At 38.7% G+C, this 27,295-nt stretch overlaps 1 protein-coding gene across 1 annotated transcript in view; it reads right to left on the bottom strand.

Moving 5' to 3' along the window:
• Positions 1-27,295, bottom strand: part of TINAG (tubulointerstitial nephritis antigen) — a 50,037-nt gene that overhangs the window by 12,290 nt on the left and 10,452 nt on the right. Inside the window, exons 5-9 of the mRNA XM_009879828.1 lie at positions 23,223-23,346; positions 20,833-20,983; positions 10,860-11,040; positions 10,361-10,406; positions 4,655-4,760 (exon numbers count right to left, since the gene is read on the bottom strand). Of these exons, the coding sequence (XP_009878130.1) occupies positions 4,655-4,760; positions 10,361-10,406; positions 10,860-11,040; positions 20,833-20,983; positions 23,223-23,346 (608 nt within the window). The remainder of the gene's footprint in view (positions 1-4,654; positions 4,761-10,360; positions 10,407-10,859; positions 11,041-20,832; positions 20,984-23,222; positions 23,347-27,295) is intronic.

Here is a 27,295-nt window from a genome sequence, read left to right as displayed (position 1 = left end):
CTCTACATTTCTCTTCTGTTGTCTTTTCCTACATGGAACTGAGCAATCCAGAGAAGTAGAAGGAAAAGAAGATTTAACAAAAAAATAAAAGCACACCAATTTTACAGACAATCTGCTATAGAATAGACTTGACAGGTTTGTTCAGCAACTAGCTTAAATGTAAAGATCTGAGAGAGAAATCTGCTGCCAAGTTCATCTTTGATGTGAATTCAGTCTACTTTTATTATCAAGAGATCTTGAGATAAAGATGACAGTTTCACATGTCATTTTTTGGGTCATTAGTCGTCTTAAAATAACAGAGTGCAGCTGAAAAAGTGAAAATTACCAAACTTTGACCAATTTGTCTTCCTTGGTCCTATTTACCATTCGCAGTTTCATTGTGCCTCTTTAGCTTCTTTTCATTCTGGTGTCATTAAGAGTTGTAATTTTATGTGTATATATGCACAGATCCATGTATGTATGTGTGTACATATAAACAAACAAATCTATGGAAGACATTCTGAATCACAGAATCACAGAATGGTTAGGGTTGGAAGGGACCTCTGGAGATCATCTAGTCCAACCCCCCTGCCAGAGCAGGGTCACCTACAACAGGTTGCACAGGACAGCGTCCAGGCGGGTTTTGAGTGTCTCCAGAGTGGGAGACTCCACAACCTCTCTGGGCAGCCTGTGCCAGTGCTCCACTACCCTCAAAGTAAAGAAGTTCCTTCTCATGTTAAGATGGAACTTCCTATGTTCAAGTTTATGCCCATTACCCCTCGTCCTATCACTGGGCACCACTGAAAAAAGACTGCTCCCATCCCCCTGGCATCCTCCCATTAAGTGTTTGTAAGTATTAATAAGATCCCCCCTCAATCTTCTTTTCTCTAGACTAAAGAGACCCAAGTCCCTAAGCCTTTCTCCATATGAGAGATGTTCCAATCCCCTAATCATCTTCGTAGCCCTTTGCTGGACCCTCTCCAGCAGTTCCCTGTCCTTCTTGAACTGGGGAGCCAGAACTGGACGCAGTACTCCAGATGTGGCCTCACCAGGGAAGAGTAGAGGGGGAGGATGACCTCCCTCGACCTGCTGGCCACACTCTTCTTGATGCACCCCAGGATGCCATTCGCCTTCTTGGCCGCCAGGGCACATTGCTGGCTCATGGTCATCCTGTTGTCCACCAGGACTCCCAGGTCCCTCTCCACAGAGCTGCTCTCCAGGAGGTCAGCCCCCAACCTGTACTGGTGCATGGGGTTGTTCCTCCCCAGATGCAGCACCCTACACTTACCCTTGTTGAATTTCATGAGGTTGCTCTCTGAAGATACTATCCTGTTATAAATATTATGTACCAGTCAGATGGCCATTTTGGTTTTAAGCTACTTTATGATGCCATTACAAGTGGGATTCCTCTAGTCTAACCCAGACATTTTAATCCCAGCTATATAAGTCTGATGTTACCTCACAAGTTCTTTTATAGTCAGCAAAGAGAAATAAGATCCAACAAAGCAATTCAACTCACCTTAAGATAGATACCTAGAATAGAGCAGATGAATAGCCATGGACAGTAAAGGGAACTATGGCTGCCTAGCAGAGATATAGGAATCTAACTTTTACACATCAAAACTTAGCTGTCATGAAACCCAGTCTCTGTTACTCACTTTTTCTGCTTACCTCCCTGTCTCTTGAATACAGACACAGAAACTGCTTGAGAGATCCTACTCTCTCTAAATGTCAGTGCGGTCAGTCCATCCTGCCTTCAGATTACTGAAAGCCCGATTTCACTGCCCATAGAGGCTGTGATCAAACCCAAATGGTCCGCTGCCCACAACGCCCTCTGCCTGGCTGTTCCAAGTTTTCTTCTCCTGCTTCCATGCTGTTCTGTCTTTTCCTGTTCTCTCCCTGAGCCTGAGGTCACACAGTACCTCACTGAAGATAGACTTATAGTCCCATCAGAGCTGATTTTATAAATAAGAAGCCTGCAAATGACAGAAAATAACTAGGAATTTCAAGTTGCAGAACAAGAGAAGCCTGTCAACGCATTTACAATCCTTATGATCCAATGACCAATTAAGCAGTTTATACGTGCCTTTATGGTTTTGTACAAATAGTTCTTGCAAGCTTCACCAAAATTTATTACCATTTTGTGACTCCATCACCTTTTATGTTGTACAATTCATGGGCAGTTTAAGGCATTCTCAAAAACGTTTCTAAGAGATTATGAATATCAATTCAATAGGGTCTTTCATTATTATGGCTGCCTTTTAGAAATATTGAATCTCCTTTACAGAAGGGGTTATAAATAAAAAATCAGACGACAATAAACATCAGCCCACACAAAACTGCATTTCTTATCATACGTTTCAGCATGTCAGTTCCTTTTTCTCTCTCCAGGAACCATCTCAGCTAAGCAGAATGTGAATAATCATCAATATTTTTATTTGAAGTCCAATTTTAATGAGATTCTCATTAGTTTTTTATTTAGGTCAAGGAGTTTGCATTATTCTTTGCTCAAAAAAAAACCCCATCCAAACTCTATGTGAATGGCAAAGAACTTATACTCGGGCCAGATATTTTACATTCAAATTAATTCAAACAAATTAATGATATGAAAAAGTAATAGCTTAATCCTGAAGACATTAAAATCTATACAAAAGAGTGTTTTTGTGGTGCAGAATCACATTTAATGACTGGATTTATCATTGCTGGAAACTCAAGTACGCCTAGCCTTGGGCTCAAACCGCCTCCAACGTGTCAAACTTGAATTCAATCTCTGCAGTTAAACACTTCTGCAAATGTTTTTATATGGCGTAATCTTGGAAGTCAGAATACTTATGCATTAGACAATGAAAGGATGGGTAATTCTTTATGCTGTTGGATATATTGGATACTTCAGCGATGTTCAGTGAAAGTTAGTAAGTAAATGCATCTCCCACATATTAAACTCCGAACTGGACAGAGGTTTCTTAAATATCATCGCCTTCACTTTTCTTTTTTTTCCTTCACTACTTATGTCCTTCTCCAGTCCTTCTCCAGTACATCAAACCATTTGGCTGTCCTCCTACTCAATGTTTTGCACTGACCATTCCACACAATCCTTAGCAGGGAGCTGCCAGCCTCAGTCAAGCTGCTCATTTTTTTCTCATGAGTGGCTCCTTGCCTGAGGACTGCTATCTTTTCCTTGCACAGCCTACCAGTTCTCATTTCAATCAGCATCCACATCAGCACATTAATAGCCCTCCTCCTCCTCTCATCCTCCTCAGCCATCACTTTGTCCTCCTGTGCCATTCGTACTTAATCACTCATGTCAGTAGGTTATTCAGCATATATTTGGGGCAGCACATCTGAGCGAATAACTGTCATCACCCCACGCTTACATCAATCATGCTTCATAGCCCTCCCAACACCTGCACCCACAGTCTCACAGCAGCTCACCCCTGATCTGAGATATTCAAATTGCATTGCAGATTTTACTGTCTAATTTTATTGGTTTCTCATGGCCCTTCAGATATACGTTAAACACATACACATAAACTGATGCATATCGGCTGCCCTTCATAAACATCTTTTCCTAATTCAGTCCTCCATTTTTCCACATTAAATTCCAGCTTCTGTCTTTCATTGCTTCACAACATTCACTATAAGCGTACCTCAGGTACTTTTCCTCTACGAGTCAATACTTTTTGCAACCGTATAGGGTCAAGGATGATCTTGCACCAGCCTGCTGCTTCTGTTTGCTGCTGTGCCACTATCAGGCACACTCTTGTAATTCATAGCCAGCAGTTTCCCCAGTCTTAGGCATTTCCATGTCCTTTACAAGGATATCTTCACTAAGACCGCAAATAAAAAATGCACTTTATTTTACGACTTTACTTTCTTGAACTACATGTGGAAGATACTCTCAGTAATCTTCCTAGCACATGCCTGAATCACTATTTATTTGATATTCTAGATCACCTACAAAATATTTGTTTGAAACTCTCCAGTCATTTCTTTGTGTAACTACCCACTTGATGATTTAATAAATTTATCCTTGCGTATTCCCTCCATGCCAAAGAATAACGCCCCATAGTGTATTCTGTAAGTTGAGTGCATGCATTATTAGATACTTGTCATCTTAATGTAGCAGCACTGGTCTAGATTTGAGAGGATATCCACTAGTGTATTGTAAACACTCTTCTGCAGCAGTTTCAGTCCTGAGTGTGTATTCCTTGTGTATCCCAAAGAAAATCAGCAGCATCCCAGTAGAAGTTGATTTCTGTTTGGGGTGTAGAGACCCCAGACTGCTGTGCCAGTAAGGCCACCAGCAACTTTTATGTTTCCGTTTGCATTCTGCTTGGTGGGATTTTTTGAGGAAAGTATGTCGGTTTTGTTCACAAATTGATGTGTACAAGGAATATTTGTGAATACTCAGCAAAGCATTTAACTCTATAAATGAGCATATTTGAAGTTTTAGAGCAAATTTAGAGGAGATTAAAAGTTGATGGGTCGACACCTCTTTCCAGTACTCTCTAAAACTCTCAGAAATGCAAAAATGAAACCACAACAGTCTTATGTTGGGAGCTATAACAGTGCTCCACTTCTCACAGTGAAACCTTTGGGTTCCAAACTGGTCATTGACATTTTACTACATTTATAACTGGCAGAGGAAAAGTGTAAAAGAAGATGCTTTACTCACCCAAGGAGTTTTACTGAATGAGTTTTCCATTTAGATCCTGCTTTTGGGGAGTGTCTATAGATTCCCTCTTTGTAAAGGAAAAAGTCTTCATACACTTTCATTATAGCTAAAAAACAATAGGAAAAATCAGCACACTCAGCAAATATTGCTTCTATTCCTGTTTACTTGTTGCATTTTACCAGTGAGATTTTCTTTGTGTATTGGACAGCATAAGTGTACTTTGTAATTACACAAAATTCACTAAGTGTTCAGAAGTTCCCTACTGTGAGTGAACCGAGGCAAATATTCCAACAGAGTTCTCTCAAAGACCTCGTCATGTTAATTGGGTTTCCCTGCCATGGAAACTCCCTATCATGGACTTCTTCCAATACAGTAAGAAGAAATACTGCCTAGTGTAGGCTTATATAAGTTTTCTCAATTCCAGTGAAGTCCGATTCAATAAAAAAAATCTCCTCAAGGTTCACGCATAAAATCCTGAGTTCTGACAAGCATCTGCATATTCAAGAAAAGTATTTAACAGACAATGTATATCCTGCGAAATCTGGTGGAACGATATGTATGCCTTTTTCTGAAACTCAGATAGAGCTCATTAAGTACCCAGTAATCTCCTTACAGAAAACTAGATTGTCTGTATACATGTTCATCCTGACTTTCAGGTAAAAGCATGGAAAAAAACCCAACCTTTTGTGTCCATAAAAATGTAAGGCCAAAGAGCTGATGAACTGGAAATTATTTGCAAGAGAATGAAGATCATGATTTACATTTTATATCTATTCATTATTTCCTAGGGATATCATTCACTTGTTTTTTAAGAAAAATGTTTTACATTTCTTTTCCACATTTGTTCTGTCCTTAGTACTATTTGCTTTGTTATATGGTGGGCTACTAGAGCCAGAGAAATGAAAATATTTTCCAGGCCTACATCACCTTTTCATTCCAGTGAACCAGAAGCGTTAAATACAAACTTAACTCCAACTTACTTTTAGCTTATGATTTTAACAATCTTAGAGTGCCACACAGCTTGGAACATGAGAACTAGTGAAATATCCCGTCTCCTAAATCACAGAATCACAGAATATGCAGAGTTGGAAGGCACCTCTAGAGATCATCTAGTCCAACTCCCCTGCTAAAGCAGGATTGCCCAGAGCACATTACTCAGGACTGCATCCAGGCGGGTTTTGAAAATCTCCAGAGAAGGGGACTCCACAACCTCCCTGCCCAGAGCCTGTGCCAGTGCTCTGTCACTCTCACCGTAAAGAAGTTTTTTTGTGTATTGGAACGGAACTTCCTATGTTCCAACTTGTGCCCATTGCCCGTCATCCTGTCACTGGGAACCATTGAAAAGAGTCTGACTCTATCCTCTTTCAACCCACCCTTTAGATACTTGTATGCCATAATAAGGTCTCCCCTCAGCCTTCTCTTCTCCAGGCTAAAGAGTCCCAGCTCTCTCAGCCTTTCCTCATAAGGGAGATGCTCCAACTCCTCAGTCATCTTGGTTGCCCTTCGCTGGACTCTCTCCAGGAGTTCCCTGTCCCTCTTGAACTGGGGAGCCCAAAACTGGACACAGTATTCCAGTCGTGGCCTCACCAGTGCCGAGTAGAGGGGTAGAATGCCCTCCCTCGACCTACTGGTCTTGTACTTGGGGAGTCCCATAATGTAGAAGTTTCACTGGCCATTTTTATGGCGCTGGAGCATTTATAACTTATGTTCCTGGTGTAGATATGCAGTATCTGGTAAGGTGAGCTCATGCTGCAGTTTTTTTCTGTCTGGCACACTTTGAAATTTCTTTTTCCTACCTGAGTATTTTCATAAACTTGAAGGAAATCAACTTTCTTTACAACCTTTTGGCCTCTATCATACTTGGCTGAAAAAAGAAAAACATTCACAAATTTTAGGGAATGAAAGAGAACAGCTCGAAACATGGTTAAATGAGCCCATTTGCCCAGGAAACCTGGCTAAAAATATACTTTGCTAATGAGGTCACTTACATAAAAATGTGTGCCGATAGCAATACATGCGGAATAAGCAGCCATGATACTACCTAGGTGGCAAGTCTAGGGGAGAGCTATATCAGTTAAATCAGAAAAAAAAATAAATAAATGCTTTTAATGAATAGTGTTACGGCTTCTGCCAAGCTGCCTGCAGAACCAGAGCTCACACATATTGACAGCAACAGACCAAGTGGAAAATAGCACAAACTTTATTCTTGGTTTCTAGCTGCAACCTCAGGGCTCTATTAGAGCTCTCTGCCAAGGTTTTCCCCCTCCCTCAACCCCCAGGCTCACCAGTGGACAGAGCCAGGAGTTTAACTCCTGCGGATGTCCCTGTACCGCTATGTGAGATATCAGCTGTTGATGTTTCTGAGCAACAGTAGAGTCTGTGGAGGGAGAGCTGTAAATCAGTACAAAGGGACAGAAAAAGGGAAGAAGACTTCCCCTGGCCTTAGTCCAGGTGAGGCTGTCAGAGGAGAAGTGACGGGGAGGAGTCATTCCAAAAATTAGTGTAGTGGCTTGTTTTGATACCTTGGCCAAAGGGAGGCAAAGAAAGAGGAGTGAGTGCAAGGACTGCAAAATTCACTTCTCCCACGGAAGGTCTAAGGTTAGAATATCTCATCTATTGTCAGGCTGAGACAGGAGAAAGTAATTTCATTTCTAAATCACATTGTTCTTTGAAATCAAGGTCCATATGTTCAGTTTCAGAAAACAATTTATTCTTTATCAGCAACTCTAAACCAAACACGTTCTTGGCTTTGTGAAGAAATATCATACCTAAATTATTTCCAGTGAAATGAAATAGAAAATTTTGAAGTGTGTTTCCAGAATACCTTTAGTCTGTGTAAGAGAGTTTTTTCCAAGATCACATTTATATCTACATTTAGTGTGTGTGTGTGTGTATGTACATGTATGTATGTATATATTTGTATAGACATGTAAATATACATGTATAGCTATACCTATATGTCTATACCTTGTAATCAGGAGCTAAAGGGTACAGTCATTGAAGCTAAGTGGGCTGGGTACATGAAGTGTAGGGTGGACAGAGAGATGATAATTCAAAATCAAGCACTGAGATATTTTTATTTATTCAGTAACTTTGTCCTGATATGGACTGTGACTTGGATGGGATGAGATGATCACAGTCCACCGGACAACTTTGTTCTCTCCCACATAGAAGGGACTTTGCATTTTCCAAAATGAATGGATTAATTATTAATGAATTGGAAGAAGTAGCAATTTTCATAAGGTTGACTGTAGCTTGTGCATGAACTAGCTCAGTCATGCTGAGCTGTCAGATCTATGCATATAAATGCAGCAGATTATAAGATTCATTCCACTATGGTTTCCTCCCCATAAAAGCCTTAAATAGGAATTTGTGTCTCTAAGACATAGGAAGATATAAAAAACTAAAAGCAGTTGCTACAAAAGGAACTAAATTGTAGCACTGTACATTAATGTATCCTAGTGCTTTCTCCAGATCTTTTCCTTGTGATAGCAAATTAAATACTCCTTTTTTTCCCCCAAGATCATGATAACTAAAATTATAAGTTTTGTAGGGTCAAAACTCTGATGTATTGCCAACAGTGTGTTTCCTTTTCTTTTGTTTGAGACTGACTAATGTGACAGAAAAGATTACTTTCTTACTTCAGCACTATAACTGTGTATTTCCTAAAGTCCATTTAAAAAAAAAGAAGATGAATGGGCAGTATTAGATTGTCTGTTTGAATGTTTTCACAGCAGTAATGAAACTTCACTATGTTTATCTGAAAATGGATTTTTTAAAAACTAGTTTTGCATCGTTTGCATCTGAAAGTGTTAATTGCTCAGTTCCTGTACCATATAAAACCATTACGTGTGTCAGAGAGAAACTGTCATTCAAACATGAAAGCTGTATAACAGAAGTTTTCAATTACATCCCTACGCCTACTGTTTCACAGTTGTTAAAAAAAAATATTCTTAACTTTGAATATGCCCAAAAATCCAAGTACATTGATCATCAAACACGATGACTTTCTATGTCATGATCTTGAAAAGATCTTGCATGTTTTCCACCTGTTAAACATTACTTAGTACATTAGATAAGACCAGCTATACGCATTTAGTAAGTTCTTAAGGAATGACAAGTGAATGAATAATGGAAAAATCTCTTTGCAGGATGTTTAGAAAAAAAAAAATAAAGAATGATACAGCTTTAAAATTAGAATTATGCCCTGTTTGCATTCGTAGTATGGGAAGATAGAAAAGAGAATCAGTAACAAATTATTGGGTCATAGCAGTGACTCGTCTAAAAATCTCACTACAGCAAAAAGAAAAAGTGGAAAGTTATTTCACTCAGTGATATACACCCTCAGTTATATACTTTTCTTTAGATCTTGATTTTCCACATACAGCATTACCTTAACCTGATACATTTTCTCTGAAAAAAAACCCAACATTTACATTTCAAAAAAATGTATGAATTATTGAGTGGTTAAAACATAACAAATGGCTGAATATAGATTATATTATGTGGAAGATTTAGTACTGACAGAATAATCCAGCAAACTGTGTGTACATGGACTATAAATGCAATATTAGAGAGAGATCTGAAATTTTATCTTAAGGATCCTAATTTTTCAATTTTCTTAATACCAGTGGAAATTACTGTGTTTGCTTCTAGTTCAAATGCAGCATGGGAAAGAATATTTTCCTTGAGCAAACTTGGGCAGAACAAAAATGACTGATAATATTGAGCTTGTTCAGTCTGAGCTTTGGAATAATTGCAACTGCCCACATAAAGAGCTTTAAGAAGCAATTTTAACTCCCTGATGCACTGAAATTAATTACATCTAATAATCAAGACCATTTCAATAATAAATTGGAGGTTATGATAATTGGGGGCAGTAGAAATGCACAACTCCCCTAAAATAAAATGCTTTGGTTTATGCACCAGCCATCCCTCCAAGAGGGGTGGACTCCCCGCACTATGGCCTTTCCCCATCACCCGAAACCCCACATCCTTCAACCTCTCCAGTTATACTGGCCTGGGGTATGAGCAGGAACCTGCATTTTCAGGTGCTGTCAGCACCGTTCATGACATCCAGACAGTATTCAAGCTAAACAACTCTTTTGCAGTCGCTCACTCCCTGCCAAAGTCATCTTATTTCTCTAAGAGGTCAGGGATCTTTATTGCTGGGTTCAGCCGAAAAATTCAAAACTGATAGCCCTCTACAACCAACAAGAGCATTTGGTCTCCCAAAGGGGAAATTCTGGGAGTATTCCAGCACTGAATGATTTGCTGGAGGGCCCATAGACTGCAGTGTTTCCTTCAGAGCGGAGAGGGCTTGGTGGGTTGGGCTCAGCCATTGGGGAACTGATCCCAGCCCTAGAAAGCAGAGCCTTGCTAACATTTAACTCCTCCTGCAGAGGCCCAGATTCCTATTTCATCAATGAGCAAAGAACTGGGGGAAAGGAATATTTGCAGCACACAGATTTTGCACAATTTTTCAACAAATCCAGATCAAGGTCATTTTACTCATTATGGACTGTGATGCAGTATAGCTGCTTTCAGGGGCACTACTTGCCGACCAAATGTCCCTAGATGAACTACAGTGCATATGTCTGTTTTATTCTATATGGAATGCAATTTGTGTTTTCTAATATTTTGATACAAGGACATTGCACACTTTAATTATTTCAATAACATTATCATCTTCCAAACTTACCATACCTTGCACTGGTCCTTTGTCCATGATTTCTTTCATTATATCAGTTTCCTGAGGGGAGGTGAGCGCAGCAGCACAGACGGCAAGGGAAGGTAAAACATTCTATTAAATAAAACTCATGCTAATTTATCATTGAGTACATATATGTAAATATATGGTATAAAAGTACCGTTGTACTTGTATTTTTGCTAGAGAGTATTTGGTTTACCAAATGAACAAAACCTTCAGAAACACGTTTAAGTAGCACTAATGCATAGTTATGACTGCATACTTTCTTTTCCGTCTCTAATTTCTATAGGACCACAAAGCAGCAGCCTTAAAGAGATGATATAAAACTGGAAAATGATAAACAATTTAAACTCTTCTGAAAATACAAGGGCAATATAAAGGAAAATTCAGAGCTGTAATTGTCAAGTAAAGTGAACATGATTCGATTTGCCAGATAATTTTCAAACCCCAAAGGAGAAAAATTGGTGACACCATGGGTCAACAGCATGAACTTACTTTTGAGGAGACCCTGTAGTGAGAGGCACATCGGTATAACCGATTGGATTCTTCTAAAGCATTTGGACATGGCCCATTTGTATAGTTTTTTCCATATTCACTAGACACATAACAGTGATTTTCACCCAATGGCTCCAGATGATCGTTCCAAAATGATGGATAACAAGCATAGGATACAACCCTGTTCAGATATTAAAAAAAAAAAAAAAAGTTGATAAGTTACAATAAGAAGCTTGCTTAAACATTTTTGCAGTTTTATTTCAAGCTTTTAACTATTTTACAACTGTCGTATGGCAAGTAAATTTACAGAGTCCCTCATTTTTCAAAAGTGTGAAAGTCTCATATCTTCAACTGAAAGGCATTTGCTTCAATTCATATGCATGATGTTTGTGATTAAGTTTCAGCTGCAGCAGTCCTCTCCCCACCCTTCTCCAAAGAGAGATAGGGCAGAAAATGTGTTTCAGCACCTAGTACCTTCCTCTCATTAATGATGTATGAAGGTTCACACTGAATAAGATCTATAAATTACCAGTGTTGTCAACAGGATCCATTTAACAAAAATGGCTTGTGAAATGGGCACATTTGCAGCAGAAAATTTTTAAGGGAAATAAATAATTTTCTAGTTTTATCTACATTTGTACAGGAATGCTGATGGAAAGCTACAGGTCTTTTTATTTCTTTTAGCTAAAAAAGTCTCTGAGCTTCCATTTTTCTGACAATATAAAGGGAATATTTTTGTGAACATTTGTTGAGATAAAAAGTCTTTTATTTTTTTTAAAGGTTTGGGTACAAATAATTGGTGTCCTGTTGTCATATGAGTAAATGTGGTGCTTCTTCCCAAGAGAGGTATAACCTTTAGTGATTAATACCAATAGCTTAATTGATACTAACAGCAAACTTCTGGAGGGAGTGTACCTCCTTAAAAAAGAACTGAACCTCTACCACTAGAAATAAATGGGAGCTAAGTACAAGTGAGAACATAGACTTGGAAGATGTTAAGCACTGAGCTTTCGGTAAATTAATGAACAATCCAACCATAGAGCAGCGCTAGGGGAACGATTTGGACAGGGGCTGGTGACCGGGTTCCTCCACCTTGCTTCACACGGAGAAATAAAACTAATAAATCATCTGGGGTGATGTTGGCAGGAGGGGCTTTGCTCAAGTGAAACAGTGACAAAATATATGACATAGAATGGGTGAGACCGGCCAGGTATCAGAGAGGTGGAACTTACTGCAATTTTACAATTCTGCCATTTTGCAGTAACGTTCACGCTATTCCTTCCTTAATGGAAAGATAGGTTCGTGCCTGGAAGTGGATGTGGACCAAAGGACAAAGAAAGACAAACTTTGTGACTTATAAACACATGGCTTCCAGTGTGCACAAAAGGCTGGGAACTATCCCGGGGGGCTCAGGCCACAGGGCTCCTTCTGTCAGTTCAGGGTTATTGACAGCAAAGAGCCTCTCAAGGAAACTAAAATGACAAACTGTGCCATGAAGCACAGGTGTACATGTCTGGTCTCTGCAGCTCATGAAGACACCCTGGCTATTTCTTAGAAAAACATCTATCTCAATACATTTTCTAAATGCTGAGGGAGTTTTTGCTCACACGTACAGCAGTTAAATTTTTCTTATCACTTACTAAAAATTTGCATTAAAGCTTTCAATTTCAAGGTTTTAGAGTTTATCTACAGGAAATATGACTCATTTTTAACACTTCTAAATGAAATTCTATATTCTACAAAGATGTTAATTTAAAAATATGAAGTCCAGTATTCATTGGGCAGTTTCTATTCCAGCAAACATTTCAAAACCACAAAAAATCTGTTTAAGAAAAGAATCACTGGGGAAATGTACAATGGCAAAAATGTGAATTGTATTTATTGTTTTAAATGAATCAAAGATAGATCTTTGAATAACAAAGTAAATGTCATCTGTCCAACGTGTTTCTAGTTGCAGGCTTCAAAGACCCTAAGGCATTGAACACTGATGTTGTCAGAGGAGTGATTGTGGAGGAGCTGTGATAACTCATCTGAGACTTAAACCCATGCTAATTTTGCTTTTGAAAATCTCCAAAATGCTAGATCAAATGAGCTTTGAAGCATAGGTGAAAAGCCCTCGTTGCATCCAAGAATGGAGAGGGGCAATGAAAAAGAGAGGTGGTTTCAAGGAAAGGTAAGGAGGGATTTTAATTATTTACCTTGGCAATACATCAAATGAACTGCTGCTTCATACAGTAAATTTCTTTCTTTCAAGTAGCTTATTGTTTAGCCATTTTGACTGTTCGACTAACCGAACATCATTTTTACTTCAATAAAGTGAAGGAAACAAAGCATATATTTAAAATGCACTTACTAACAATCTGAAATACTCAAATAGAGGCACACCAAATCTTCTGCTTATTTTTTTGTCCGTTTTATGATATATTGGGACCTCCTAGTTTTCTACATTATACTGTTAGATGTTTCCAAAACAATATACATATTTCTGTGATAAAGTCATGGAGGCCTATGAGAAGGTTTCTTTTAAAGAGCATAATTAAATAGTTCACTGAAGCAGAATATTTCAAAATAGGCAGCCCTATAAAAAGGATATTTATTTAAGTAGCTTACCAATTATACTGAACTTTCTGAATCTGAAGAACTGAAAACTGTATTTCCATGCAATATGGAGGATAACTATGTCTGCCTGCGTATACATAGTTGTCAGGATTTTTACAAAGTGAGCACATATATGCTTCAGCTACTTTGAATAAGAGATGGCATTTTCCTGTTAGTATTTGGTGGTAGAAAAATTGACCCTGAGGAGAATGTCTTTTTGCTTACCAAATTCTTTCTGCCCCAATTGGACCAACTCACCCAAGAGTTGGAAGAAGCAATAATTCTGCCTACATAAAAAAAGATTGTCCATCCAAGGTTGTTAGGCCTTAGGTCTTCAATCTACTTCAGTTGCTTAGGTCTGCAATCTACTCATTGGAAACCCCTTTAAATCCTTTCTGAATGTCTGAATGCATTCTGGATTACCAGATTTCCAATGGGGAATAAGAAGTATTTAGGCCAAATATACATGGGTTGTTATTATTTTAAAATTTATATGTTATATATAAAATATATGTTATATATTTTAAAATTTATTATGCTTTGTTTGTGTTGCTGGGTAGAAGGAAACCTTTGGTTTATACGTGTGTGTATATATATATATATATAAAGTTTATAAAATGTAACCGTCTCTATATATATAATCATTCCAGTCACCACTGATCAAAGACTTCCAAAAGAAATAAAGAATTGCTGCTGAGTGCAATAAGGCTTGCAAGGCAGGTAAGATGAGCATACAGTCCTCAGCCCACGATGTAGCGTAAGCAGAGTGGGAGTAGGTGATTCCAACTCACTGCAAGGAATGGTATGACACCAGTTCCTCAGGTGTACTTAGAGACACCTCAGAGGGAGACAACAAAGGAGAAAATAATTTCCGGTGCAGGGATTTTTTTGCCCTTCCTTTCAGTTGGATTGTCCCACTGGAGTTGTCACAGGTTCTGCATGGGTGGGTCTTACTTCTGTGGTGACAGAAGTGAAGCACCAGTGGCACGTTGGAGCTATGTGGTAATCCAGACATGATGACTCATTCTGAACTAACAGTCACTTTTGAATCTTTTCACTAACCATAGGTTCTGCAGCCATGATTAATATAATTTAACAGCTCTTTGCTGAAACATGAGTTTGTACAGGCTGAAACATCAGCACAACAGTAAACATGAAAAACTTTTCAAGGAGAAGACCTTGCCAGAAGAGTCATAGAAGAAAAACAAAAATAAATGTGAATGAGTTTATGTGCACATATACGTTCACATATACACAAATACTACTAGGACCAAGCAGCATCCAGGGAGAAACAGCAAAATTCTGCAGTGTGTTCATACGTTCTTGGCAGAATTCATGTAAAGTCATGTTTATGTCTTCGATCTATTGAAAATTTTTGTGTTTCTATTGTATTTGTACATTTGACTTGTGAGATGAGAACATAATCTAAAACATTAGATTACATCATTAGCAAGTTGGCCAAAACTAATAACAATAATATCCTTACCATACCCTGCAACTGCTAAGAGCCCAAGGTACAAATTAGATCAAGCCCTGATTAGAAGTAGTATTTGCATTCAAGTGTGTAACCTTTTTACTACCTGAAAATAAAATGTTTCTTCCTCATTCTTAAAGGTCATAAGCTTTTGATTTCCATTAGCAGATAAAATGGGTGTTTTCAAACCACACTGATTCCTCCCAAATTATGGCTTGTAACTGAAACGCCTAAAATTAATAATAATTAGAAATAGAATACAGATTTATTCTTTAATCAATGGCAGAAGACAGGCAGTGAGAGTTAAACAGTGATTCAGCTCCACTTATAGCAGATTTCACTGTTAATTGGGGGCTCAGTGATTCTGAAAAATCAGGTCTCAGCACTAACCTGACCTCACTGAGTTTTCTGGAAGTCTTCCATTGACTTCACTGGGGATAGTTTAGGCCAGCACTCGATTTTCCTGAAAATCTATCAAAAACCGGAGATAAAAACACTTCAGAAATCAGAAAACTAGAAACTTTAAAACAGCATTGAACACTTGCTGTGAAAATTTACAAGCCCACACAGAAAATCGATGTGCTCTCTCCCTATTGCAGGGTACAGAGATAATGAAAAAAATGTTTGCAATATACTGCCTCATAAAATAAAAGTCACCTGAAAGTATGAGGAACCAAGCACCATTTAACAAGGCTCATTCAAAAGACACTTCAGACTTTTATGTCATAAATTTCCATTTTTTCCATTGTCAAAGGTAAAGGGTTATGGATTATGGCGTTTCAGCTACAAAAATGATTCAATTATCAGTCCAGTGAATCAAAAAAGTTTTTTGGTTGGGTTTGTTGTTTTTTTTTTATACGCTGTACTCTTGGCCACTGTCAGAGACACAATATTGGGCTAGATGGACACTTGCTCAGACCTAGCATAGCCGTTCTCATATTCTTCCCATATCTGTCCTCACAGATATTTTCTTTAAGGTGTTTATGTGTCTGGATCTGTTGGAAGAGGATTCAAAATATCATTTGAACTTGAGGAAAGAAAATCAGGATTTAGAAATGTTGTTTATAAAAATAGGTAAGTAGAGATATTTTTGCTTGTGGTGCTTTGATAGCAAATCAGTGATTTGGGATAAGAATGGGTAACAGGCAAAGGTCTGTAAGAGAGCAGTGATGTTGTACACGTTGGAGATGGCTCCATGGGGGCAAGAAAGCTGGATGAATGACTAAGAAAATAGTCTTGGGCTGTGGAGATTTATTGGAGATCCAAATAATCTCCAAAAATTTGTGATGGTTCTCACAACTGCCCTGCAGATTCTTCCCTCAGCCAGTCAACTGCAAGAGGCTGGTGAATACCATGAGGTATCTCAGGTGACTGAGCAATAACACAAGTACTTGGGACTTTGGAGGCAAAAAGACAGTTCAGAGGTGTACTATGGTGAGTTGAGGTGCCTGGTCTGTACCCTTCCAGGCTTACATCAGTCAGAAAGCCTGCGCTGCACACCGCTTTCACACCGGTACTCTGTGGTCAGTCCAGGAGCAGTCTTCTCACTACTGCATTTACACCAGCACGAGCTCCTGTGTGGGTACAGTTAGGTTGGGAACAAAAAGGCTCATAGAGCTTCAGCCTGCCTTGCTTTCCTTATAGAAATAAGCTAACTCTAGTATACTTAAACCGCCTCTGCAGAACAGGCTGCATCACTAATCACACTGCTTCAGGTAAAAAAAAAAATAAATACAGCTTTCTGGTATAGGAAGAATCTTATTATTATGGGCTCATAGTGGTTATGCCCAGGCAGGAATAACAGTCAGAGGGAAGAGAACACTAGGAGGTTGTCCTATTGCTTCATTCTTTAGGGCTTTTCCTCTAAAAATAGCTTGCTCCAACTGTTGTGGAGATAATACTCGTTAAAACGGATCTCTTATCTTATCTACACTGGCAATTCTTGTGCTCCAGTCCTTAACATGGTAGGTGAGCAAACAGACCAGTGAGAAAGAGTTGTATTTACTCTCTTAAGAGCGTGAGCTACTGGTTAAAAGGAGCCTGTTGTTCTACTTACAGAAAAGCGTCACTTAAAATGTTAAGCTATAACCTTCATTTCTTCATAAATGAAGCCTTTGCCTTTACCCCCATGAAGTGCTGAGGGGTGGAATCCATTAGGGGGAATCCAAATTGCTGGGTGGAATCTGTTAATGCCCACCAAAATCACTCACCTAAAGGGTCTCCCACTCAAAACCTAGATCAAAACTAGTTTACCGTTTAAACCCTGAGACAGAAAGACAGAAGAACACTCAATGTAAACAGTCCCCATAACAATACAAAATCCGTGTCAGATGAGAAACAGTTTGGTACACTTGAAGAAAGCAGAATGATCACTTTGTATACTGTATCCATGTAAATGACAGTGCTTTGGTTTTCACCTGGATCCCCAGGCTACTACGTCAGCTATGACGTCTGATGCATCACATCTGACTTTTTTTTTCCCCTCTTTCCATGGTTTGGGGTTTTTTTTGTTTGTTTTTTAACTAAAATTAAAAATTGACAGCCAGCACACCTGAGATTTATCTGTCTGTCAGTATCAGGTGTATCAAAGACAGAGTACGGGATAAGAATGTATGAAAATAAGAGAGGAAATAGATTTTGGTATGGAACAAGGAGTGCAAAAATTTTCTGATAATGTGAGTAACAGCAGAATGCAATTATACAGTATATAAAATCTGGTTATTACAATTTCCCCTGCAAGCCATTTCTAGGCACATGAAGTTCAAGGAGTTGACTGGGAACAGGCAGCACAGATTTACCATGGCAAATTATGCCCCACCGTGAAGAGATGATGAGATGATCTGACCTGATGAAGTGACAGGCTCCATGGAGAATAAGAAAAGTGGTGGATATCATTTACCTTGGCTTTAGCAATATTTTCAGCATGGTCTCCTGTGGTGGTGTTCTAGTTTATTGGTCTAGACAAGTTGCTTACAAGGTCAATAACTGAACTGGACTATCATACTGAAAGGGTGACAGATCAAAGTGATTGGTATCAGTTTACTAGTGGCATTCCTCAGGAGTCAACACAGAAGCAACACTGTTTTACACCTGGACAGTCTGGAGAGTGGGACATAAGGCACCCTCAGTAAATTTGTGGAGGATGCCAAGCTGGTGAGGAATGGTTAGTATGCAGGGCTGCCATTCTGAGCAATTTTGACAGGCCAGAGAAATGAGCTGACAGAAACCCCTTGAAGTTCAGGAAAGGCAGAAGCGAAATCCTGCCTCTGAGCCAGAACTGCCCATGCAGCAGTACTAGCAGGGCACTGCCTGCGAAGAAAGCATTTTCACAGAGAAGGACCTGGGGCCCTGAAGAGCAGAAAGCTGAACGTGGGTCAGCAGTGGGCCCTCTCCGCAAATACAGACAATCAGTATTGGCCTGTGTTAGCAAGAACATAGACATTGTGAAAAGTGATTATTCCCCTCAAATTGTCACTTGTGAGGTTACATCTGGAGTACCATCATGGGATCCCCAGTAAAGACACTGACAAACCAAGCAAGTCCAGTGGAAGTCATTTAGGGGGCTGAAGCATATGATATGCGAGGAGGGACTGAAGCAGCTGGTTTTGTTCAGCCCAGAGAAGAGAAGGCTAAAAGGGGATCCAATTACTGTCTTCAATTACATAAGGAGAGGTCTTAGAGGAGACAGAGCAAGACTCTTCTTGGACACGCACAGAGGAAAGCTGAAAGGTACCAGTCACAAGTTGTACCAAGGAAAATGCTGATTAGATATAAGAAAAAAAATATTTGATTACAAGAGAGGTCAAACAAGATAACCCACTGCAAGAAAGTTTGTGGAACCTCCATCCTCGGAGATACTCAAAATATGACCAGGGACGTGGCCTGAGAAGCCTGATCTAAATTCAGAGTTAGTCCTGCTTTGAGCAACATGTTGGGCTAAGTGACCTCCAAAAGTACATTTCAACCTAAGTCATCCTGGGATTCTATAAATTACTATGTGTCATTTTAAAGAGTTTCTAGCTGTTCATGTGGAGTTTGAGAGCTGTTAACTTTGGTTTTAGTCGAACCTGAAGGAATAAGGACTGAAGGTATAGTCCTTGCTACTGTGTTGCATTCTGGCTCAAGGTTACGATGGGGTGATTACAGTTCGCTTTATGGAAAGACAATTTTGGATCTTTTTGAATGTTCAGAATGTTCTCTCATGCAACCGGCTGCTTATTCAGGGTTCTTTAACATGAAGAGCTTGCATCCCAAGAATTATAGAAGTTTTAAGTCCACTTACGGAATTGCCTTTGATATAAAAAAAATCCTGTCTTGTCTATCTTGCTGTTAGAGAGGCTACCATTTCACCACTTGTATTACAGCTAATGACAACATCTAGATGTAATGAGGCTTAAATGCGAGCCAGGTGGTTGCAGACTATTCTCACTGAGGGCCCTCATTCAAAATAGCCTTCACTTATTTCTTTGGGAATGCTTCATAGTTCCTAGGCTTCATGAAGGTGATTGTGGAATGATTACTAAAAATGATCAATAACACAGCATTGTTCACGCATTAAGGAAAGGTGTAAAAAATCAAAAGGCTTCTAGGGTAAAATACAGCCACAGATGGTATGTGAAGAATCTGCTACATCTGCGATTCCCTGTACAATATTGCTTGCAAAGCAACACAGGGTGTGGAGTGGGGTGGAGACTCCAAGGCCAAACGCTGTGATAATCCAACAAACATGGGAATGTGATGGCACCACAGAAGAAAAACAGTGCCAAGGATGGGACAGAGTGGAGACACTGCGGCTAAAACCCTGTGATAAACTGGGGACTTGGGGCCCTCAAAGGTCTTATAGAGCTGATAAACTGCCAACTTGTTACCCTGGGCCAGCAATCTGTCATTTTTTTGATGAAATGCTGTCCTTTAGTGAACTTTGCTCATTATAACGTCATTATAACACCAAAACGCACCTCCATCCCAAAAGCTACCCACCTCCAAGGTACGACCACTCTTCCTTGAGTCTGCACCCTGAATTTTTCGTAAACTATGCCTTTAAATGTGAGGTGAGAAAATTTTACACCAATCATAATGAAAGTATGTATGACTGGAGTCACTCAAACTCCACCTTGAAGATAACAAATAGTATAAAATAGCACAAGCAAAAAGAGGGTGCGAGGGAAGACGTCATTGTGGACTTCTGGGACCAGTCGACGGGCTGAGCCTCTCTTCCCCCCCCATAAGGACACCTGGGAGTAAGATTTGAACACTTGGCTATACCAAGTACTTCCCCAGGAAACTTAGAAATCTCTATATAGAGTGGTTTTATAACTTAGTGTTTTTGTAACCAAGCTATATTGCTAGCATCTTTAGTATTTGCACGTGCTTTGCAGACAGTCACTATCACCGGCAATCCAAAAGAACTTGTGTATCTGTTGTTTAAATAAACCGTACTGTGTAGGCAGTGAGTCATTTGGGTTTCTCATTGAACGCGACCGAAGCGTGGTCATGTTAGTTCATGAGCACGACTGGGCCAAAGGTGCAGTCTGCTATTAGTGTATCCAGAACCATAACAGTTTAATATATTAAAACACGCCTGGACTGATAGTGGTGAATCGGGCATCACTCAGAATTTAAACCTAGCCGCACCTAGCCTCCCACCTCGGTGAGGAGTGTTAGAACACAAGGGGGGTTATTTTCTGCCAAAACTACTTTGCCCTTTACCGCAACAGTGATTTAAAGAACGTGTAAATGACAGAGTGGTAATGTTGATCAAGTAATGGTTAATTTGTCCTAGGACAGAACCAAATGCCTCTTTTTTGAAAGGTCAGAAATCATCATTGTAACACAAGTGACATTGTCACTTAAGCAACTGGTTCCAGTTAAACCATCAAAACAGATAGATGAAATATTTACCCATATGTTTTCAGATATCTCCAGGCACCATCAATACTTCCACCATTACATCCATGTTGATTCCTGGTATCACAAGAGATCAAATTCTGAGCGGAAAGGTTGTCTGTGATCTGACCCTCAGAATGAATTGCTATTCTATCTGCTGCGACACCTGGTTTGAAATAAATGTCCTGTTATCAAAAACAAATAATTACTCACAACTTCACGGTAGTTATTGCGTAAGAGGGACTGAAATGCAACCTCAATATTTTCTGTTTGTGCAGATATTTTTACAAAGCAATACAGATATAATCTGTACAGACTTTTGAGAGAGAGGATTGTGAAACTGCAGAGCATCATGAGCAACTGTTCTGTATTTTTATAAATCCATAGGTTTACTGGTTATCATAAAGTCCCACATATTTAAACATCAGATGAGGCTTTTACATAGGTTAGTCTGATGGTCTCTACCATGTTTGTATACACGTATTCATCTCTGGTTGACTTCAGCAGAAGATGCAAATACTCCCCAACCTCTCTGCAGCTGAATCTCCAAGTCTTGTTTCTTTCTTTTCTACCCTTCCTTCCTTTATTTGAGGGAAAAAAAAAAAAAAAAAAAGGGGCAAAACTAAACAGTCCTATGAAGAAGAAAACTCAAGACTGAAAGTATGTATTGGTTTTACTAGAATGACTATTCAGAAGTGCTCATATTAATGTGTAAATGTGGGATTCACTGGCCCTCCTTCCCTTATCACACAAAATTCTTCTTCTGAGATAGACACCTTAGATAACTCAATCAGATAGTCATAATTCTAAGTACTAATATATTTATGTGTTGATTTAAAGGCAGACTAGGTTAACTAAGTTGTAGGTGAAATCAAGCCACTTCTTTCTTTAATGAGTGGCAACGAAGCAATTGTTAAGCTGTAATCCCAGTCATTACCCATGCTTAAATTATATTTTTATTATTCTTAGCCCTTCATTTTTGAACCTGAAAATAATAATTTAAAAAATCCCTTGAAAACTAAAGCTCCATCAAAATCACCACTAACTTCAGTGAACTTTGGACAAGACTTCAGAAGAGTGAATCTGCTGACGGCAGCTGACAACACCTGTGTTATGTGCTTTTGTGACATGTCACATGATAATGAATTTATTTTCATAGGTATAAAGGCTTTTTACTGAAGAGTTTTGGAATACTTACAGGAAATACTCATGTTAAGAAAAAATGATGCAGCAGTGCTTGTCTATTCATTGAGCAACAATTAATCTTACAAAGAAGGATTTAAAATTCAGATTGAAAATTTTAGATGCATTTAAACAACATGGGAAGGCACGTCATAATATTTAGCATTGAAAATAACTACATGAATTAAAATCAAAAGATTCATTTATGAAAGGGAAAATTTAGATTGAATATCTTGAAAGTCTTTCCCTCAGTGAGCTCTGTTCATCTCTGCAGTAATCTGTCAGGAGAGCTGTTAAAAGCTTTCTTGGTTTTCTCTTTTAAATCTACACTGGGCAAGACATATTGGTAACAAAGCGTATTCAGTCTGGCTTTGGCAGGGAGCTGGGATTAACTGACCAAAATGCTCCTTGCCTTCTCTTACTGCTGTGCTTTAAAGAAACAGTTGCAGAAACCCGCACCCGTGAGGACCCACTGGCTGGATCACGTCATAAAGATTGATTGCATAATTTTTTTCTCTACCCTTGTATATCTCAATATGTACTGAGATTTATTGCAGCATAAATAAAATGAACATAACTGATCGCTGTAGCTTCTTTGGAGAAAGTGACACCAACACTTGTGTCCATTTTTCATAAAACCACAGATTGTAGCACATGAAGTTGAATTGCATTACTGACATTTCTTTGCTTACAGAATGTGAAAATAGTTTCTTCCACAAATATCTGAGCAGCTTCAGGGTTTTCTTCTAATAAAATTATGGAAAAGATTATATATATTTTACACGAATAGCAAGGCTTGGACAATGGCAAATGCACAAGTATATAAATACATATTAAAAAAAATAAAAAACTTAGCCACTTTAAGCTTTCAAATCAAGCATGTAGTTGTGCAAGCAAGGGATGAAGGTTTTTTAAAAGTTACTCTACCACTTATGATAAAGTGCAATTAGTCAATTCATTTTCTACTTTCTGTCACAAAAAAAAAAAATCTCCCTATGTTACATAAACGTATGCAAAGCAAACAAAGCTCTACAGCCGATATTGAGCTTTTAAGACTTTGAGGCAACTTAGGGGGAAAGCTGTAGCAATTTTAAATCTTTGTATTTGTTAATAAAAAGTGAACAGGAAGCTGAAATTACTTGATTACTAATCACTATAAATTTTCATCACACATCTAACATCAATGATATCTTTGAAAGGAGAAAAAAAGAAGTCAATATTACTTGCGGTTGAAAAAGCCCAGGATGCTCCGCAATTTCGTTGATCCAGCGGATCATGAATCCACTCAGGCCATGCATAAGTGGCTGCAAAAAATGCAGGAAATTTTTCTTCTGGAAGCGAGTTTCCCTAAAACAGAATGTAGGAGATCCGTATGTGCTTCAATTCCTAATTCTGTCTTAAATTTTAACCCAATTTTGTTTTTTAAATTCTTAATTTTTAAATTGAGGAAACCTAAAACAGTGGCACCTGTGGCTTCCCGAGCATCCCTATGGTGGTTACCCTGTGGCCAGGTGCTGTGGGCTCCCTGAAAGCAGGGGGGTTCTGGCACTCCACTAGCTGAGCTGGAAAGCTGAGCTCCACAACTGCCAACCTGAATAACCTGTACAGTTTCTCTCTGATTTTTATCTCAAACAACAATTTCCTATGAAACGTGCTAATTATGACCCAGCTAGCATTTGTGGAAAGAAAAGCTTTCTGCTACAAATAGCAGTGAAGTTAGGTACCTGTTACCCTATTCTCCTTGACATGTGGCTGCAGGTAGGAAATTTTCGTTACCATGGGGGAGGCATTAGTACAGTGTATCATTGATTTGTCTTTTATACAGAAGCTTTTCAATCTCCAGCACTTATTCTGGTTCCAGAATGAAAATCAATGGTTTTCCTTCTGCTTTGCAATCTGATGTTGAATTGATGAGAATTCACAGCCTGTTCACTAAAGCCATTTGGAAAGCCATTTTTGGCATCTTTATCAGCCATAATTTATGTCCTCCAAGCTTTGCACAAATATCTGAATATGCAAGAACCATCTGGTGCAACTGTTAATAATCTGGTCTGTGTTCAACACATCAAAACTATTGACCCTTTTTTTTGTTTTACTCTTGAACTTTATGGAATTATTGCTTATGCTGTGAAAGGAAATAGGAATGGCAACACAGAATTGCAATATTAGTCCATCTAGTTTGTCTCAAACAACTGTTGATAACATCTGTTCCAGAGGAAAATACAATATACAAAATACAATGAACTATTCCTAAGCAAAACACCATTCTCTGACGCTGCTTTCTCATAAGTAAGCTCATACCTTGAAGCACAATGGCTTCTATCCTGTTTGAATTCCTTTATTTTACTTCAATTTACTTAGTCTGCTAATTCTGTGTGTCCTTGCTGCACTATTTTTCTAAACTGCTTTTGTGACTTACAATACTACGTACCTTTTCCTAAGGTGACTTAAACATCTGAGGCCAGTGCTTTCAAACTATTTCAAGACTCTTTGGGGAACCAAACTTTACCACTTTGCCTGTATCCAGATCACTTTGTCGTGTACATTGGGAAACAGCGGTGCCTGCATCCAGCTGGTACACCTGGATTTCCCGCAGAAAGCCCACAATTGAGAAGTGGGTAAGGAAGAAGCAGCTTGTACCTCATGTCTGTATCTGACGATACATTGGGATACAGCCCCAAAGAGATTGGTACAGTCTGTGTGCATGCCCAGACCCAGTAGCTCTTAAGTGCTTCTACGTTCACGATGTCAGATGCAGACTGTGAGTCCTAAATACCGTTAAAGTATACTGCAAGCTGTTAAGTCACTTAAGTGCTTTTGAAGGCTTTACAGCCACCCATAACAAGCCAGTAATCTTTTAAATCTTGCTAAAATATTAATCTCAATATTTTGATTAATCACTTTCAGAAATCTGCTTTTTCAAAAGCTTGTTAGATACATGGTACTTGCAACCTCAAATGTCACACAGAAAGTAACAGCTAATTTAAAGAATATATTGCTAAATTATCATTATGTTCATTATTAATGAGCAAGCACAAGCACAAGATTTACTTTGAAGATTAATCATACAGGCAAAATCCCAGACAAATAGCATTTCTTTTACATAATAAGACTTCTCACTATCAACCAGTAAACAAGCAAAATCTGGCAAAGGTTGTTTAGCACACTTATGTGGGCAGTGACCACTTACAATGCTACAAATGAGGCAGCTGAGAAAAGCAAAATTCTAAATAGATCTTTGGTCTGAGACAATGTTTTACTTTACATATTCCTAAACTACTGCCAATGTATTTAATAGTCTCATATTGTAAATCCCAGAGCAAATCCCTCATTAACCCTTAGCCTCACCACTTAGAAATGCAGGACTGACCTGTAGCCAGAAACATTAGCTTTTTGTCTGAGGAATTGATACCCTGATATTGAGAAGCACTGCTGCTTTATGACAAGCAGAAAGTCCAGACAATTGTTTCTCAATGTATGCTCCACAGACCAGCATCAGACAGCACAAGGCAATCAGCAACACGACTAGCAAACTATTTTTAAATCCTCATATGTATTCTCTGCAGTGGAGCTAGCAGTCTGGCCAAAACAGGAAGGTAAGTGGATATAAAAGAACACTTGTACTTCAGCTATGACTTCTTCAGAAGAGTTAGATGTCCCATCAGAGAAAAAAGGCTGAAGATGACTGGAATTTCAAACGTGGAAATATTGTTTTCCCCTCAGAAAAACTATTTTTTTTTTTAATGTAGGAAAAATGTTCTGGACATCACTTGCTTTGTGAAGACAAACTGAGCATGCATGACCTTCAGTTTGTAAGAAGGAGATCTACAACTGCCAAGAATTTTTTGCCATCTAAAGCCATGTATCAGAGGAACACCTGGTGTACTTTGTACACCTTCAGACTGTCTTTACGAGTTCTTTGATATTTAACCCAAAAAGGTGCCTTATTACTAAACTACGTGTTCCATTTTCCTGTAACATGGCACTTAGGTGAGCATCTTGTTGCCAGCAGGTGTGGACCCCACCACTGTAATGTACCTCTCGCCAGAACATGTGCTGACATAATAACACCCAATGTGGATCACAACGTGTTTTAAAGATGTGGCAGCTATTTTCGTGCTACATAGAACTTCAAGAATGATTAAACTACCTCCTCCAGTGAGTAAAGTTTCAAAATGCCTTCTCAGAATGACACACAACACTATTGGGAGCTTCAGCTTTGTCAGGAGTCACAGCAGTTTTGGTGGTGTATTTAGCTCTTGATCTACCTTCAGGTCTATCCATACTCTGCAGCAGAAGGTTCTCAGTTCAGATTTAGTGCTTGCTCCATATCACTGTCTTTTAGGTATTCTAATGTGCCTTCATGTTAAACTACCCTTCCAGACATAAGTATCACCTTACTGAGCAGGTATAGTCTTCTATTAATAGGAGAGCTTTTAAGAGCTCTATAAGGAACTTCAAGAAGTTTGTGTTTTCCCTAAGATGAAATGTAGCTCTCTCACACCTTTTAATTTGAAGTAATGTTATGAAGCTGTATTTGCAGCTGGATACGTCAGTCAAAGAAACAACTAAAAAGCCTCTGCTCCACAACAAAACTTTTCCACATTGCTGAGAACTCAGACTCTGCCGTAGATGTGAAGTGGTTAACACAGAAGGGTTTTACATTCTTCAATCTTTTTTTCCATGCAATTGAGTGAGAAGCCCCTTCTACACAAAAATGCTTTTCTCAGGCATCCCCAAAAGAGAGTAGAAAATAATAGGAACAACAGGCCCTTAGGTACCAGAAACTGTCATTTATTCCCTAAATAGTAGACCAGTGGCATGCTGAAGAAATGGGTTTTATTTAAAATTAAAAAAAAAAAAAGTTGTATTTAATAAGCAGGTAGCTACGGTTTTCTTTCTGCATTAGCAAAGCTACCAGGTTTTAATCAGGTCAACACAAAATAAAGCCAAAAACTCCTGAACACTAATTGTATCATTTTTATCAACTAACTATGACTTTGGGGAAATGACTTGCCTTTTTCTTACTTGCAAAATGGGAAAAGCAGTAATAATCTCAGAGAATGTATGAATATTTAATTAGTGCCAATTTATACACAGTAATTAACTAGTACCTTGGCCTGCAGGTGAATTAATACTCAAAGTCACTTAAAGGTCAAGCCATTAAGGTTGGGAGAACGTCTCTGAAAAATATTAAAGAGTCATTATTTCTAAATTTCGTCATTTGTATCCTTTTACTGCCTTCTGAGCTGTCACCTAGTTACAGGTGAAGCCTGACGGAAAAACTGTCATCAAA

The sequence above is a fragment of the Charadrius vociferus genome, unplaced genomic scaffold (assembly GCF_000708025.1).
Source record: "Charadrius vociferus isolate BGI_N301 unplaced genomic scaffold, ASM70802v2 scaffold342, whole genome shotgun sequence".
Taxonomy (NCBI): Eukaryota; Metazoa; Chordata; class Aves; order Charadriiformes; family Charadriidae; genus Charadrius; species Charadrius vociferus.
This window is presented reverse-complemented; position numbering and strand designations above follow the sequence as displayed.